The 14800-nt window shown below is 35.9% G+C and overlaps 1 protein-coding gene across 2 annotated transcripts in view; it reads right to left on the reverse strand.

Moving 5' to 3' along the window:
- Positions 1–14800, reverse strand: part of ARHGAP15 (Rho GTPase activating protein 15) — a 662894-nt gene that overhangs the window by 321763 nt on the left and 326331 nt on the right. For both annotated transcript variants that reach the window (XM_070423457.1, XM_070423458.1), the window contains exons 7-8: positions 13591–13689; positions 11957–12086 (exon numbers count right to left, since the gene is read on the reverse strand). In XM_070423457.1, coding sequence (XP_070279558.1) covers positions 11957–12086; positions 13591–13689 — 229 coding nt within the window. The remainder of the gene's footprint in view (positions 1–11956; positions 12087–13590; positions 13690–14800) is intronic.

The raw sequence follows: 14800 nt of genomic DNA on the forward strand, positions 1-14800 counted from the left end.
AATATGTATCCATTTTTCTCTGCCATTCCTTTCTTTTCAATCTGAAAATCTCCCCGTTTCACATCAGCATTAAACTCCAGGTATCTTTTATCTCCCTTTACTGGCTGCCTTCCCTGACTCTCTCTCCGCAAGTCCCCCCTGTACAGTATTTAAAGGGATCACTTTTCAACATTATTACCTGCACTCAAATCCTATCTCAGGGACTACCTCGGACGGAACCCAACCGAAAACACCCATCAAGAGGTCTCACATTATAACCTTTTCCTTCATTCCTCACACATAAAATTCATAATTGGTTTCCTCTCTTCATCTCTTTCATTCAGTCACTTATTTACTCACTCACTCAGACAGTTACTATTGAACACCACTATGTTTCAGATTCTGTTCTAGGTAATGGGCGTGAGGAGGAGTAATTATCCAAAGGACACAGTTTATGTTGTTCAGGCATTTATAGTCTCATGGAATAGAGAGATCCTGGATTCAGCAATGATTGACGCCTTGGCCAGCCAGGATCACTTCTCCCAGATATCAAAATCCCTTCATTCAGACATAGCGGACATGGTGGGCATCCAGGCATGCCAGCCTGTCAACAGAGTGTGTTTTGGTGAGACCAGATTTTCAGTATCTTTCAGTTCACTACTTATAACTGTCCCTATATTTATGTGGTATTGATATTTTTAATTTAGTTTAAAAAGCCGTATCTTTATCAACAGATGTGTTAAACTATTTTATTTGATTCTAATATATAAAAATATATATGTATACCTATATATATATATACATACACATGTATATAAAACAATAAAATTAAATAAAACCCTTCCTTACTTTTAAGTGAATTACATAACTATGTAAAAAGTCTACCATTGTATTATTTTACTATTTTACACAAAAATGAAAAAAGCATCAGACACAGTGAAGTTTCATCTCTAGAGATTGTAATAAAATGGCTCACACTCAGGAATGGCAAGACTGAGCACTTATTCCTCCTAACACTCAAACACCTTAAAGAAACTAAAGGTAAAAGTACATATGATCCCCTAAGTCAATAGAATAATGGAGATATTTTTTAATATTTTTGGTAAATTATACATTTGTTTAATCTGATTTTGCCAATTGTTTAAATCATTGGCAAAGTGCATTCCTGCTACATTTCCAAAGAGAGAAACTGATGGATTTATAGTAGACAAACAAAAGCCAGGGGTATTTTGCTCACACTATATCAATTTGGAAATCATTATACATATTTATATTACAATATAAATATACAAAGTTCTTAAATATATATTAGATCCAGGATATATATTATTCTTAGAACTAATATCTGTATTATCTTCTTAGAGATAAATATATATTTATCTTATTTTTATATTTACATAATAGTACTCATTATATTTATCTTCAAGTCAGTTTCTGGAAACTTAAGAAACTGGTCCAAATCTTATAGCCAGTATTTCCTGGAGGTAAGAATTATACTCAGATTTTTTGACTCTTAGACCCGTATTTCTGACACAGTCCAACACAACCTTTTGAAGAAAGTGCATACATTTTTAAAATATGGTGTTAAACTAGATTTTTATAAATAAGTTGACCTTAAAAAATTATTCGCAGAGCCTTCTAAAATTGATTAAAACTACTACTTTCCTTTTTTGCATATTACAAAGTTTCTCCTTTTTCTTACTCTAATAGAGCCTTGAAAATTCTAAGAGGCCATTAAAGGGCTTCAAGAGTAAGTATGAATAAGAATAATACTTTCAAATAAAATAGGAGGTTAGAATTCATGACAGAAATATTTCCCTAGTTTAAAAGATATTGAGAAGGTATTAACTTTAAGCAAAGGGACTACTAGGATTTTCCATTTCCCCTTCCCCAAGATCTTAGTCATTTAAATAAACCACCTATTTGTACATGATTCTTGTAGGCACAGTCTATGAGACCTGCATAAAGTATACTATTGCTTTACAGTTATAAGAAATCGAGAGAGAGGTATAAATAGTGATCTTAAAATAGCAAACTAGTTCAAGTAGTCAGGATAAATAAATAATCTATTATTGTTTTTCAAATAAGTTTCAGAAATTCCATCCTCATTTTTAGCACTGAATGAAAAGTATATTATAATGGTCACTTGAATATCCTCATTCATTCATTTACTGCTTTAACATTGCACATTCCTGACCCTTCATCAACAGAGGGGTTAGGGATGTTGACCCCCATAGTAAAAAAATCCATGTATAACTTTGACTCCCCCAAAACTTAACAACTACAAATAGCCTACTGTTGACCAGAGCCTTCTGATAACATAAACAGCCAATCAACACATATTTTCTGTATTTTATGGATTATATACTTCATTCTTCAATATAAGTAAGCTAAAGAAAAAATATTATTGAGAAAATAGTAAGAAAGAGAAATGCATTTGCAGTATTTATTGAAAAACATTTGCGTTTAAGTGGACCCACGCAGTTCAAAGCCTTGTTATTCAAGGGCCAACTGTACTCTCAGACATCATCAAGCCACTCTGCTAGATGCTGATATATAGGCAAAACAAACAGAGTCCTTTTCAGACTCAGGCAATTCAGAATAGACAAAGAGCCAGCTATCATTATCTTGTTATAACACACTTTAGAAATTGCTATGTTAAGATATAGATTGAATATTACAGGAAAATTGAAAGGATCACCTAACTTACCACAGAAGTCTGGGTGTTTCCTAGGGGAGGTGTGGCCTAAGTTGAGTCTTATGGGATGTTAATTTAGCAAAGAGAAGACAGCATTATAAGCACTATTTCTCTGGAACATAAATCATGGATCAGGGTGTGATGGGGAAAAACTGGAGAAGAGAACATACGTCATAAAGAGCTTTGTACTGGATATTAAAAGAGAATCGAAGATGGCGGCATAGGTAAACACCGGAGACTGCCGCCGTGGACAACCACTTCAAAAATACAACTAAAAGTCGGAGCGGACATCAACCAGAACCACAGGAAGGCTGGCTGAGGAGAGTCTCTTCAACTAGAAGCAAAAACAACAGCATTCCGACGCTCAGCGGAGGCGCAGTGTGGAAAATTTAAAGGTACAGCGGTGCGGTGGTGAGGGTGCGCGCGCAAAGCGGGCTGGCAGCTGGGGCGCGATTGTCGTTTTCAATCAGGAGCGAGTCTCAGACTCTGGGCTACAGATCCGGGCGAGTCTCTAGGGACCCAGACTCAAACGGGAGAAGCGGGACAGTCTGGCTACGGCCCCTCCGAGGTTTGCAGCGATTGCTGGGACAGAGAGGCAGAGCCCCTGGGGACGGACTGAGAGCGGCCATAGCTGCTCCCTCCCCCCCGCCCTGTTGAGCCCGCCCCGCCCAAACCCTGCGCACAACCATTTGCCGACCGCCTCAGGCAAGGGCTGGACTAGCACCTCCCCTGAGGACTGAAGTTTTCCCACAGCTGATTTCCACCGCCAGTCGGCCGGGTGGTCAAATCCCTCTAGTGTTAACTACAACAATTAAGGCTTCGCTAGAACAAGACTGCGCACAGAGACCACAAGGGGGTGCACCAAGAAAGCATAAAAGATGCGGAGACAAAAAAACATGACAGAAATGGAGGATATGGAGCTAAGAATCGCAATTTTGAGGGCTTGCCATAAATTTGTGCAGAGCCTCACGAAAACTAATGAGACCCTCGATGCTACGATAAAGAAATTAGAAAGTAAGCATACACGGACTGAAATAAAGAATATTATACCCAATAGCAGACCAGAGGAGTGCAAGAATCAAACCAAAGATTCGACAAAAAACACCCAATTGGAAAAGCATAATGAAAAAAGAATCCGAAAGTGTGAAGATAGTGTAAGGAGCCTCTGGGACAGCTTTAAGCGGACTAATATCAGAGTCATTGGAGTCCCAGAAGATGAGAGACAGCAAGATATTGAAAACCTATTTCAAGAAATAATGGCAGAAAACTTCCCCCACCTGGAGAAAGAAATGGACTTACAGGTCCAAGAAGCGCAGAGAACCCCAAACAAAAGGAATCCAAAGAGGACCACACCAAGACACATCATCATTAAAATGCCAAGAGCAAAAGACAAAGAGAAAATCTTAAAAGCAGCAAGAGAAAGAGGCTCAATTACCTACAAGGGAATACCCATACGACTGTCAGCTGATTTCTCAACAGAAACTTTGCAGGCCAGAAGGGAATGGCAAGAAATATTCAAAGTGCTGAATACCAAGAACCTACAACCAAGATTACTTTAACCAGCAAAGCTATCATTCAGAATTGAAGGTCAGATAAAGAGCTTCACAGATAAGGAAAAACTAAAGGAGTTCATCACCGCCAAACCAGTATTATATGAAATGCTGAAAGGTATCCTTTAAGAAGGGGAAGAAGAAGAAAAAGGTAAAGATACAAATTATGAACAACAAATATGCATCTATCAACAAATGAATCTAAGAATCAAGTGAATAAATAACCTGATGTACAGAATGAACTGGTGACTATAATGAATCAGGGACATAGAAAGGGAATGGACTGACTATTCTTGGGGGGGAAAGGGGAATGGGAGATTCGGGAAGAGACTGGACAAAAATCATGCACCCATGGATGAACTCAGTGGGTGGGGAGTGAGGGTGGAGGGTGGGGTGGGAGCTGGAAGGAGGGGAGCTATGGGGGGAAAAAAGAGGAACAAATGTAATAATCTGAACAATAAAGATTAAAAAAATATATATATATATATATTAAAAAAAAAAAAAAAGAGCTTTGTACTGAGGAACTTGAACTTGAGCCATTCCAATGCAGTAATTTGGTTAGAATTCGTTCTTCACCTTTGACTTCAGTTTTGGAGGACCCCATCTCTGGTGGCACCAACCCAGTCCTACATTTACTATGAGGGGATTGCATCTGTTATTTTGCCTCTATTTTTTAGACCAATTAAATTTGTATATAAAAAATGAATGTAGTTATTTATTTTAGGGAAATTGGGTAACAGAAGTATTTGGCTTTAGGTTCTATTTAAAAAATCAAATAAAGATTAAATGACAGATTGACTCAATACCTCTCCTACTTTGGGATGGAAGAAATACCTGATTTTCTTTACATAGATGTGAGCTTTACTATGAAGAGAAATAAACTTGTTCCAAAAACAATCTCATAGATTATATGTTTACAATAAATATTCTTTTCTAAGTATACTATTAGGCCTATTTGGGACACCTAAATAAATGCACTAAAAAGCAAATTGCTTTCTCTTAGGATTTTGAAGAACAGTAGCATTTTTCCTATACTGCAGAAACAAAAGGAATACACCAAACAAATCCTGTATACATAAGGATGTGATCATTACATTCAAAGGAATGTTTTTCTCTGCACAGGGATTCACTGTCAGAATGCCTCAAACCTCATGTTTAACTAAAATACTTTAAACTTGGTATGACAAGAGTGAACAGATATTGCATGCCTAACTTTACAAGTAAATGTTAATATATGCTTATTCTAGAGTCATAGAACAAACAGTGGAAAACTTTCAGAGGAGATCAAAGAGCATTTTTTCTATTGTTTACAGTCACAGTAGTGTATTAATGCTAACGAAATATTGCTCGAGAGTTAGAGCAAAGAGTCCTCTGGACTTGGCCTGTTATTGAAATAAAAATGCCATTTGACCTAATGAAATGAGAAATTGATTAAATGCAGTTCATCTAAGGGTAAATATGGTCACCAAGTTACCGCCAGGGTCAGGAGGAGATGGGGTGATCTAGTGTTTGAGTGCTGATGGGGTTAGATAGACTCTCAGAGTGGCTGAGGCTACAAGATACATGACAACGGACACCCACAGGTCAGAAGGCAAGATCATCCCCTTGGATGGGAAAGAAGAGATTAATCAGAACAGTCTTTGCTCAGCTAATAACAAAGTCCTATCCAGTGATTCATGGAAAACTGAATGTTTTTAAGAAGCTCCAATCTCTGGGTCCCAGGAAAGTTGGGATTGCTGCTATCCGGGGAACACATTTCAGAGCAATCGCTGTGGTCACACACATCAGTGAAGCCCAGGACCTTCATGAGTAACATTGTTCTGACAAAGTAATTCGGATGCCTGATTATCAAGTGTGTGTCTAATCTTTACTTCTTTTTTTCTCATGACGTTTAAATCCCTCGGCTTTAGCAACATGAATTTTTATTTAGAACTTGACATTTTTCCTCACAAACTGGAATATTTTAAAATAAAAACTTCCCTTAACTTGGGGAACACAATACAGAAGAGAACTGACCCTCACTGTTCCTTAGATATTTGTCTGTCTTATAACTAGTAAAACAAACTTATTTATTTTTACACTTCAGTGCAATCATTTGTTTTCTCAGGGGGATATTTTATGAAACTGGTGCCAGGGTGGCAATATTGATTTTAAAAAAATCTGATGACCGACCATCCTACCCAAATCAGAAACCTTTGTCCCTTTGACAACACAATAACCATAATTTCTACAAAAATTATGAGCTTTTTGTCTTTTTCAGGTAAGATTTATTCTATTTCTTCAGCACTAGATATAATTTATTTCTGCTAGTTTAATATTGTCTTTATTTTCTTGACAGATGGCTTATTCATCTTATTATTTTCATGCATTGGCAAGATTAGTTTGTTTTAAATAAAATACTTAAGAAGAAGAAACTTTAAAATCTGTATTTATGTGAGTCCCCAGAACAGGCTTCAGAATATGTGTTTAAAACAATTGATAATTACATATTTATCCAAGACACTCATGTGACTTTTCCATTTGGATAATAATAAACATCTTATAAATTTTCTTAATTACATAGTTACCATAAAGGTCACAAGAAATAAATATATTGGCTTTTGGGGAAAAAGAAGGAAAACAAGTCTTCAATGTTTTATATTTAAAGAGGTAAATGTGACTCATATTCAGAATATTTGATCTTTTCTTAAAAGTTTTGCAACCACAATTAGAAAATATGTATATTCTGTTATTGAGTTATGATCATGAGTAATGCCGTGTGTGTGTGTGTTTGTGTGTGCATGTGTGCACGTGTGTGTGGACTCCAGTTTTTAATTTGTGAAACTTTTCCAAACATACTAAAAACAATAACATCATGACCATTTATATAGACACCACCTAGATTCATCAAATGTTAACATTTAAGACAATGCCAGACTGAATCTGTCATTACACACATTTCTGATAAGAAACATCTGCCCTTGCTGAGGATTCATTCCCACCCATGCTGCCTACACTTCCTCCCAAGTCCTTTCTCTCCGTATCCACTTTTTCTTCTGGCTGGGAGACAGCATCTCCTCACTGCCACCACTGGAGATTTTTAGGGTTCTGGATCCGCCTAGCCAAAGCCAATCTGAGTATCTTAATTGCTTCGGTGGAGCTGATGCAGGAGTAGGGGAGAAAGAAAAGAAAACCAGATGGAAAGCAATGCTACTGGGAGGGCTTAGCTCCTAGGGTCAGCGGGGCAACAAACTCAGAATGAGCTGTTCCCCGGAAACAACATTCTAAATGATTGCATAAGGTTCAAGTGCGCTTTTGTGGCCTGTACATGGTTTCCTTCTGAAAATATGTTGAGGTTTGAGCAACCAGTTTACAACTGGATTTTGAGAACATAGTCTACTTGGAGTTATGGATGACCAGTATTATCATTATTTAGACTAGTATAAAAATTAACTGCTTTCTCAAGCAAACTTATTTTCACTTGGCATGACCATAATTTCTTTGCAGGCACATTTTTAAACAAAGATATCATTAAAGATTCACAAGTGTTTTTATTTTCTACTTTGTATAAATATCTCAAACAAATTTTTCCATTTCTATCTTTACCGTGCAGTCTGGTACATATACCCTGATTACACACATTACTAAGGGGTTATCAAATTGGAAATCCATATCTAAATACTTTTAGGATCTCACCCAGAACACATTTGTGTTTTTTTATGATAATGTAATAAAAAGGCGGATAAAAGAAAACTCATTTTCTTTTAGTTCTCTTGACTTTTGATGTTATTCTTCTAACTCATATTCATTTGGGGATGCTTATTTATAATGCTAAAATGTTGATTTTATATAAAAGTAATCTTTACAGTTTAGAAATTGATTAACATGAGGTATAGTACCCTTAAAGCATAAAGTAATACAAACACGTTTTTAAAAAATAAATAAAAGCACATGTGAGTGAAATAAAAAAAAAATTGTTGTGCATCTTCAGGTATATCTATTAATGAAAATGAATAAACTACAGCTATGTGTAAAGAAACAGTGAAATGGATAGATGCTGAATCATTTCCATCAACTGGAACTTCTTAAATGACATGCTCTTCTGGGTATAAAAGAATCAAGAGTATCTCTTGGCTCCCTTCTATTTCCTGGTGTGCTGCTCCCAAGAATGCCCTGGCTGCCATTTTCACCTGGGGAGTCGCCAGGGGAAAGACCAGCTGCTCATATTTAGATTTTTGCAGCTATGGCTCCCATTTCCAGTCCTGGCTCCTTTCCCCTATTTTCTCTACACTCAGGGAGAGGATGTCAAGTATATATGCCCTGCTCCAATCTTCCATCAGGCACCACCCTTGGCTCATGCCCTATTTTGGTGCCATCTGCTTGGGGACATAGAGGATAATAATAAGAGCTTTTACTTATTGAGTGCCTGCTGTGAGCTAAGTATTTACATATCTAATTTCAAATTCTCACATGATCCTGCAAGGACAGTATTAAACCCATTTTTATAGATCTAGGCAGTGAAGCCCAGAAAAGTTATGAATACTCTCCAAGGTTATCTGATGCAGGCTTTATATTTGAGACTTCCGCTTTGCCATCAGTGGAAGACTTGGAAAAAGATGTTAGCATTTTCTTTGATCGACTCTCCACTTTCCATAACAGCCATCCCTGGAGAGCTGCTCTCCCACTCTCATCCCATGCTGGTGTCTTGAATTTCCCACAGTGATTTGGCCCTTACATTGAATTTTCCAGCTTCTTGTCTGTTAGACTCAACTGATATCTTAAAATATGTGATTAGTACTTAATAGTGTTGGCAGGTTAGAATCATATTTTAAAAAGGAAAGTATATTTAAGCACTTAACTTTCTGAATTCACGCATTGAGAGTGCCTATTTTTTCCCATGTTCTACAGGGAAACTGGACAATTAAATGACCACCTGTTAGCTGCTAATGATGCTCACATGCCTTTAAGAAAGTAATTCTGGCTTTATCTGTCTACAATCTTGGCAACAAAACTCGTGGGAACATCAAGGGCACAGGAAGCCAAAGGCAGTAAACTGACAATGAAGTTTGTGCTTAGACTACTAATAAGGAAGGAGATAGTGTGAATCTCTAATTCTACATAATTATTTAATCTCAAAAGGGTGACATAAAACAGAATGCATGTTTTAAAAACCTAAGTTTGGGTGTTCAAATCTAGGACTGAGATCAGAGGAGTTTCACACAGCATATTTCTTACTTGAAAAAAATATACAAAAAACACTAATACAAAACATGCTAATCACTATTTCAAATGCACAGTCTGATTTGATACTGTGTGGGTGGGTAAATCATTATGCCTTTCAAATGAAAATGAATACATAAATACTGAATAAACTTAATTCAAAGTAATAGGTGACTATTAACCTTATCCTACGTTCCAAGAAATATGCTAGTTCTAATGAAGGCTTACAACTATAAATAGCCACCAAAACAAAGAAAAGGAGCATTAAAATTAGGGTTAGCATTAATGAGTAAATGACCCTTTTATTTTAATAGTAAAATCAAAGTCCAAAGGAAACATCTGGTTTTAATTATTTTGCTAATGTGTTTTTTGGTCCCTGTTTAAGTTTACTGATCTCTATGGATCCCATTTTAATATACTATTTCCATTAAGTCAAAGGTTGATAAACTAAATTTACCTTTTATTTATTCTCTTCAATGTAGTGTAATGGTTAAAATCATAGCCTCTAATATCAGATTGCTTAACTTTGAAAATTGTCTACATAACTTGCTTTTTGTATAAGTTGTCTTAATTCTCTGTGCATCAGCTTCCTCAGCTATAAAGTAGGATTAATAACAATACTACTTCATTGGGTTAGTGAGATGATTAAGTCAGTATAAGACAACACTTAGAACAATGCTTGATGAACACTAAGTGCTCAATATGTCCTAGCTATCATGATTTTTGAACTGCAAAGGAAATGATGAATTGAAGGTCATTATACAATTAGGTACATTTTGAATCGAATAGAGTAAATCATATGTGTCTCCTGCCAATAAACACAAAAATGTCTCTCTCAATTAAAAATAAATTCTAAAGAGGAGTAGGTGGTAATCTGTCTGTAGGAAATCCCCCCCGCCCCCAGTATCATCTTAAAACATTTCAGGTGACTATTAATGAACAAAGAATCCATTTGCCTCAATGTTTCTCAAACACAATTTTACAAATCTTCATTTTTTCCAGAGCTCCAAGCTTTAGAAATGTGTCAAGGTTTCCTCTAAAGCAGCAATTATATCTGAGATTCCAGATCTACTGATAATTTCCTCATACGTCCTTTATATATACTTCAAAATGGTTATATAATTAACATTATATACTTACAATTTAATTTTAACTATAAAACATTACCTTATCTGATCCCATATGAAGTAAAAGGGGACAGTTTTCAGAAGTTAAAGGGAAATGTTCAAATAAGATAACTCCAAACTGTACCATCATATAGAAGAATCTTTTTAAATTGAATTGCTAACTCTCCACAACATATTTGCAAAGCAATATGAAGTTCAGGACATTAACACTGATCATGTTAAACTCTAACTTAACACAGCTAGCTAGCTAAATATGTATCTAGAAGTTGGTGAAATTATGGTTCAGTTCTTAAAATAATGACTTAATTTTGAAAGGGTGAATCTACTTGAAATTGTCATGCTATTTCTATATTTTAGGCTCCTAATTTATTTAGCTTTGGAAGATATGTTATTACATATACGTATCTTTCCCCTTCCTTGAATATATATATATATATATATATATAGTCTTCCCTAATGCACACAAATACACACACACACACACACACACACATCTGGTACATATCTATATATTGTTAGCATCCCTTCTCTATTACTGAATTCTCCCTAAATTCAAAAGGTTGGGATGTAACTACACTGCACTTTGGTCAGAAGAAATGGAAGAAAAATGGTGTATCAGAAGAAATGGCAGAAAAATGGTGTATCAGAAGATTGAGGTGGCCCAGTGGACGATCCAGGGAAGGTACTATAGTTTTTAAGACTTTGGGAAATTGGTTTTCTCTAATTCCAAAGATATATACTTCTTCTTTTAGGAGGTTGAGACTCAAATCAACTCTATGAGATAAGTGTATCTGAAACCTTTCAAAAAACCCCTTTTATTGAGGAAGAAGCAGGTTGGGAAAAATTAAGAGATGTACTCAAGATCAGGATATAAGTGGTGAGATTGGACCTTTTAATTCCAAGTTCATTTCTTTTAGAATATTAGAACTACATGTGACCTTAGAGAACATCTACTTCACATTCCATATTTCTAAATCTTTCTGGTGGTCTGAAAGTGTAGAAAGTTGCAGTTTGTTGGTTTAAGTTAGGCCAACTGTGATTGGTCACTAATACATCTTTTACTGGATGGAAATCAAATAGTCAGCATACCAAGGTTTGAAGACGATTGACATTTCCCACTCTTAAAATCAATCACCAATCTGAACACAATGGCTATTTCTCAGAGATTCAGGTATTGGTGTAAGTGAAGACAGGGACCTTGGAACAATTATTTTCTGAAAAGGCATTACCAACAATGATGTGAGCAAAATGTCCAGATTGCCCTCCCGTGCACGGATCCCTGGCCAGGAAATGGCCACGCATCTGTCATGGGTAGTATGAGTTTGGCTCATTTTAATGCATTTATATTTCATACGCATTGCATTTTGACTAAGTTAACATGAGCAAGTTAGAAAAATACTTACTTAAAGATTTTCTGTGCTCTGGTTTCTGTTCTTTTATATCATTATCGTAATGACTTAGCAAGTCAGTACTGGAGGATCTCTGGATTTTGAATAATTCCAGGTTTCTTGATGGAGTGCTTGGATCCTTTGGCTAGAAACACCAAACAATTAGCCAGAACAAATTTAAAAGGAAGAAAGAATTAAAAAATAATTTGGGGATCTATTTTGATGTTAAATTTAAAAGGATGTTTAAAATAAGATAATTATTTTGGGATAGGGCCCTCTAGATCCAAGCTTAACATTTAAATTTATAGCAGTCATACATATGGTGCTTACTAAATCCTGTGCATTACCCTAAGCACTCCACATGCATTAACTCAATTATTCATCACAGCAATCCTATGAGGTAGGTATTCTTATTATTATTCTTACTTTCCAGACAAGGAAACTGAAGCCAAAAGAGATAAATAATTTGTCCGAGGCCACACAGCTAGTACATGATAGAACCAGGATTCAAACTCATGCAGTATGACTCCTGAGTCCTCCCATAATGACAAACTATGTGCGAGTGTGTGTGTATGTGCTTGTGCATGAGTGCACATATGTGTATGTGTGTGTGTGTGTGGGGGGGGGACACAAGCACTCACACCTGACTGGAAAAGAACATATATTAGAGATGGAGAAAAGTCATTTTGTTAATTTATATTTTAAAGTTTTAGTCCGAAATCAAAATCATATAATGGGAGACAGAGCTTAATGAGCAAAAACACCACACAGAAAATGTATTTTCCTCTTATATACCTTATTAAAAGCTCTCAAAAATATTTCTTCCTCAAGATTTTGCAAATATTAGTGTCCTAAAATTAGATGTTTGGTCTAGAATTAATATGAGTAGTTTTAAATAATTTGACTCTTTTATTTATTTTTTAATATATTTCTTTATTGATTTCAGAGAGGAAGGGGGAAGGAGAGAGAGAGAAACATCAATGATGAGAGAGAATAATTGACAGGCTGTCTCCTGCACACCCCCTACTGGGGGTCAAGCCCGCAACCCAGGCATGTGCCCTTGACTGGAATCGAACGTGGGACCCTTCAGTCCGCAGACTGACGCTCTATCCACTGAGCCAAATCAGCTAGGGCTAATTTGACTCTTTTAAAAACGTACTCTGAATGTATGATTTAGGAAGTTCTAGATACGTAATTTTCATGAAAAGAACAATCTAGCTTAATTGAAAGAACAATGAAAATCAGTGCTCAGGATTATTATTTACTGGTATTAGAACAGTGATATGGGCTTCAATACATTGATATTTATTTTCAAGAATATGCGTCACAGACTGCATTAACTGAAAATGTAAAAATTCAGTAGTTATTAAGCACTTGTGTGCTTTTTACAGTCTCCAGTAGATGAATGTCAATGTTATTTTATTAAAAATATATGAATGCCCTGTATTTTTGAAATGAAATCCAGTGAAATTTATATCCACAAATCCTGTTTGCTGAAATGTTTTTAGTGGACTCTGTTTAAACTTAAAATAATTAAATATCTCTCAATCCATAGGATCCACTTAAATGTGTGTGTTATATGCCTACGCGATAAGATTTAAATGACTATGTTTTAATTAATAAAGGTAACAGCCAAAACAAATACATACCAATCTGTCAATTGCATTTTTGATAGCGTGGAACCAATCCAATATGATGAAGTCAATATCTGACTGTAGAAGGAACTCATTTCCTGATGCTGTTGTGATCTGAAAAAAGAAAAAAATTGACAGGTAAGCAAAGCAAATAAAATAGATCTCTTACAGTTTAAAAAATATATATCCTTTTTTTAAACAAAAAACACACACTTCAATACACTGAAATATTTTCTTGTATTCCAGTAATTGTCTTTCTGGGAACTGGGAGACTAGTATCATTTTGAATTGCTCACTATAAACTGTTTTTTCATGTCATAACAAATACATTATTGTTTTCATAATAGAACGATTAACTCAGAGTAGTTCTAAAGCTGAATTACTCCAACTCAAGGAGAAGCAAGCCAGGAAGTTCAGAATAATGCAGTATCCACTTAAGTCAGAGCCTCAGAAAAATGTACCCGGGTGTGTCAGAATTCATTCTGCACTTTTGGCTCTTTCCTGTTTGTCTTTTTTAAATCTAATAGTATCTCTACATTTGATTTCCTTTTATAGAGGGCTCTAAAACAGATTACTTACCAAAGAGACTAAATGCAGACTTTTCTAAAAGGTCATTCAAATGAATAACATTTGGATATTTCTACTTTCCTATCATAAAGACCTATCAGAAATTAATAAAGGACCAATTTCCCCACCACAGGAGTGTATTAGAAATAGAAGTTTATTTACATACTTGAACCTCTCATGGAGAGTATTTATCAAATGAACATTCCCATTCCAGACTCTCTGGGCTGTTAAATAGTTGGCAATATTTAGCATGTAACTATGCGTTTTTCATTTCAGCGAATGTTTTTCTCCCAAGAACTGTGAGAGAGAGGATGGGACCCTATAGGAACAGAGCAATGCTCTTGATTTCACACATAAAGGGCTACTTAGAGAAGAATTGGATTAGAGTGGTTGTGGGCACGCTTTCTGCATTAGGCCATCAATCTGAACTGTGCAGATTTTCCCTTTGTTTTATTGACTTTTTGTTTCAACAGGAAGATGAACATTTCCCGGCTGCTGTCACCCATCAAGCGAGGCTTCAGAGGTTTAGAGGACTGACATTTCAACATCCTGAATCAGGAGCTAGTCACCTCTCCTCAGCCCGACTTGCTCTAAATAGGAGGTGAACACTGCAGTGTGGCACAGGTTCAGGAAATCACAAATCATGCTTCAGGCTGTC

This window comes from Myotis yumanensis, unplaced genomic scaffold (assembly GCF_028538775.1).
Source record: "Myotis yumanensis isolate MYYU_CA2020_CCGP unplaced genomic scaffold, mMyoYum1.0.hap1 SCAF_8, whole genome shotgun sequence".
Lineage (NCBI taxonomy): Eukaryota > Metazoa > Chordata > Mammalia > Chiroptera > Vespertilionidae > Myotis > Myotis yumanensis.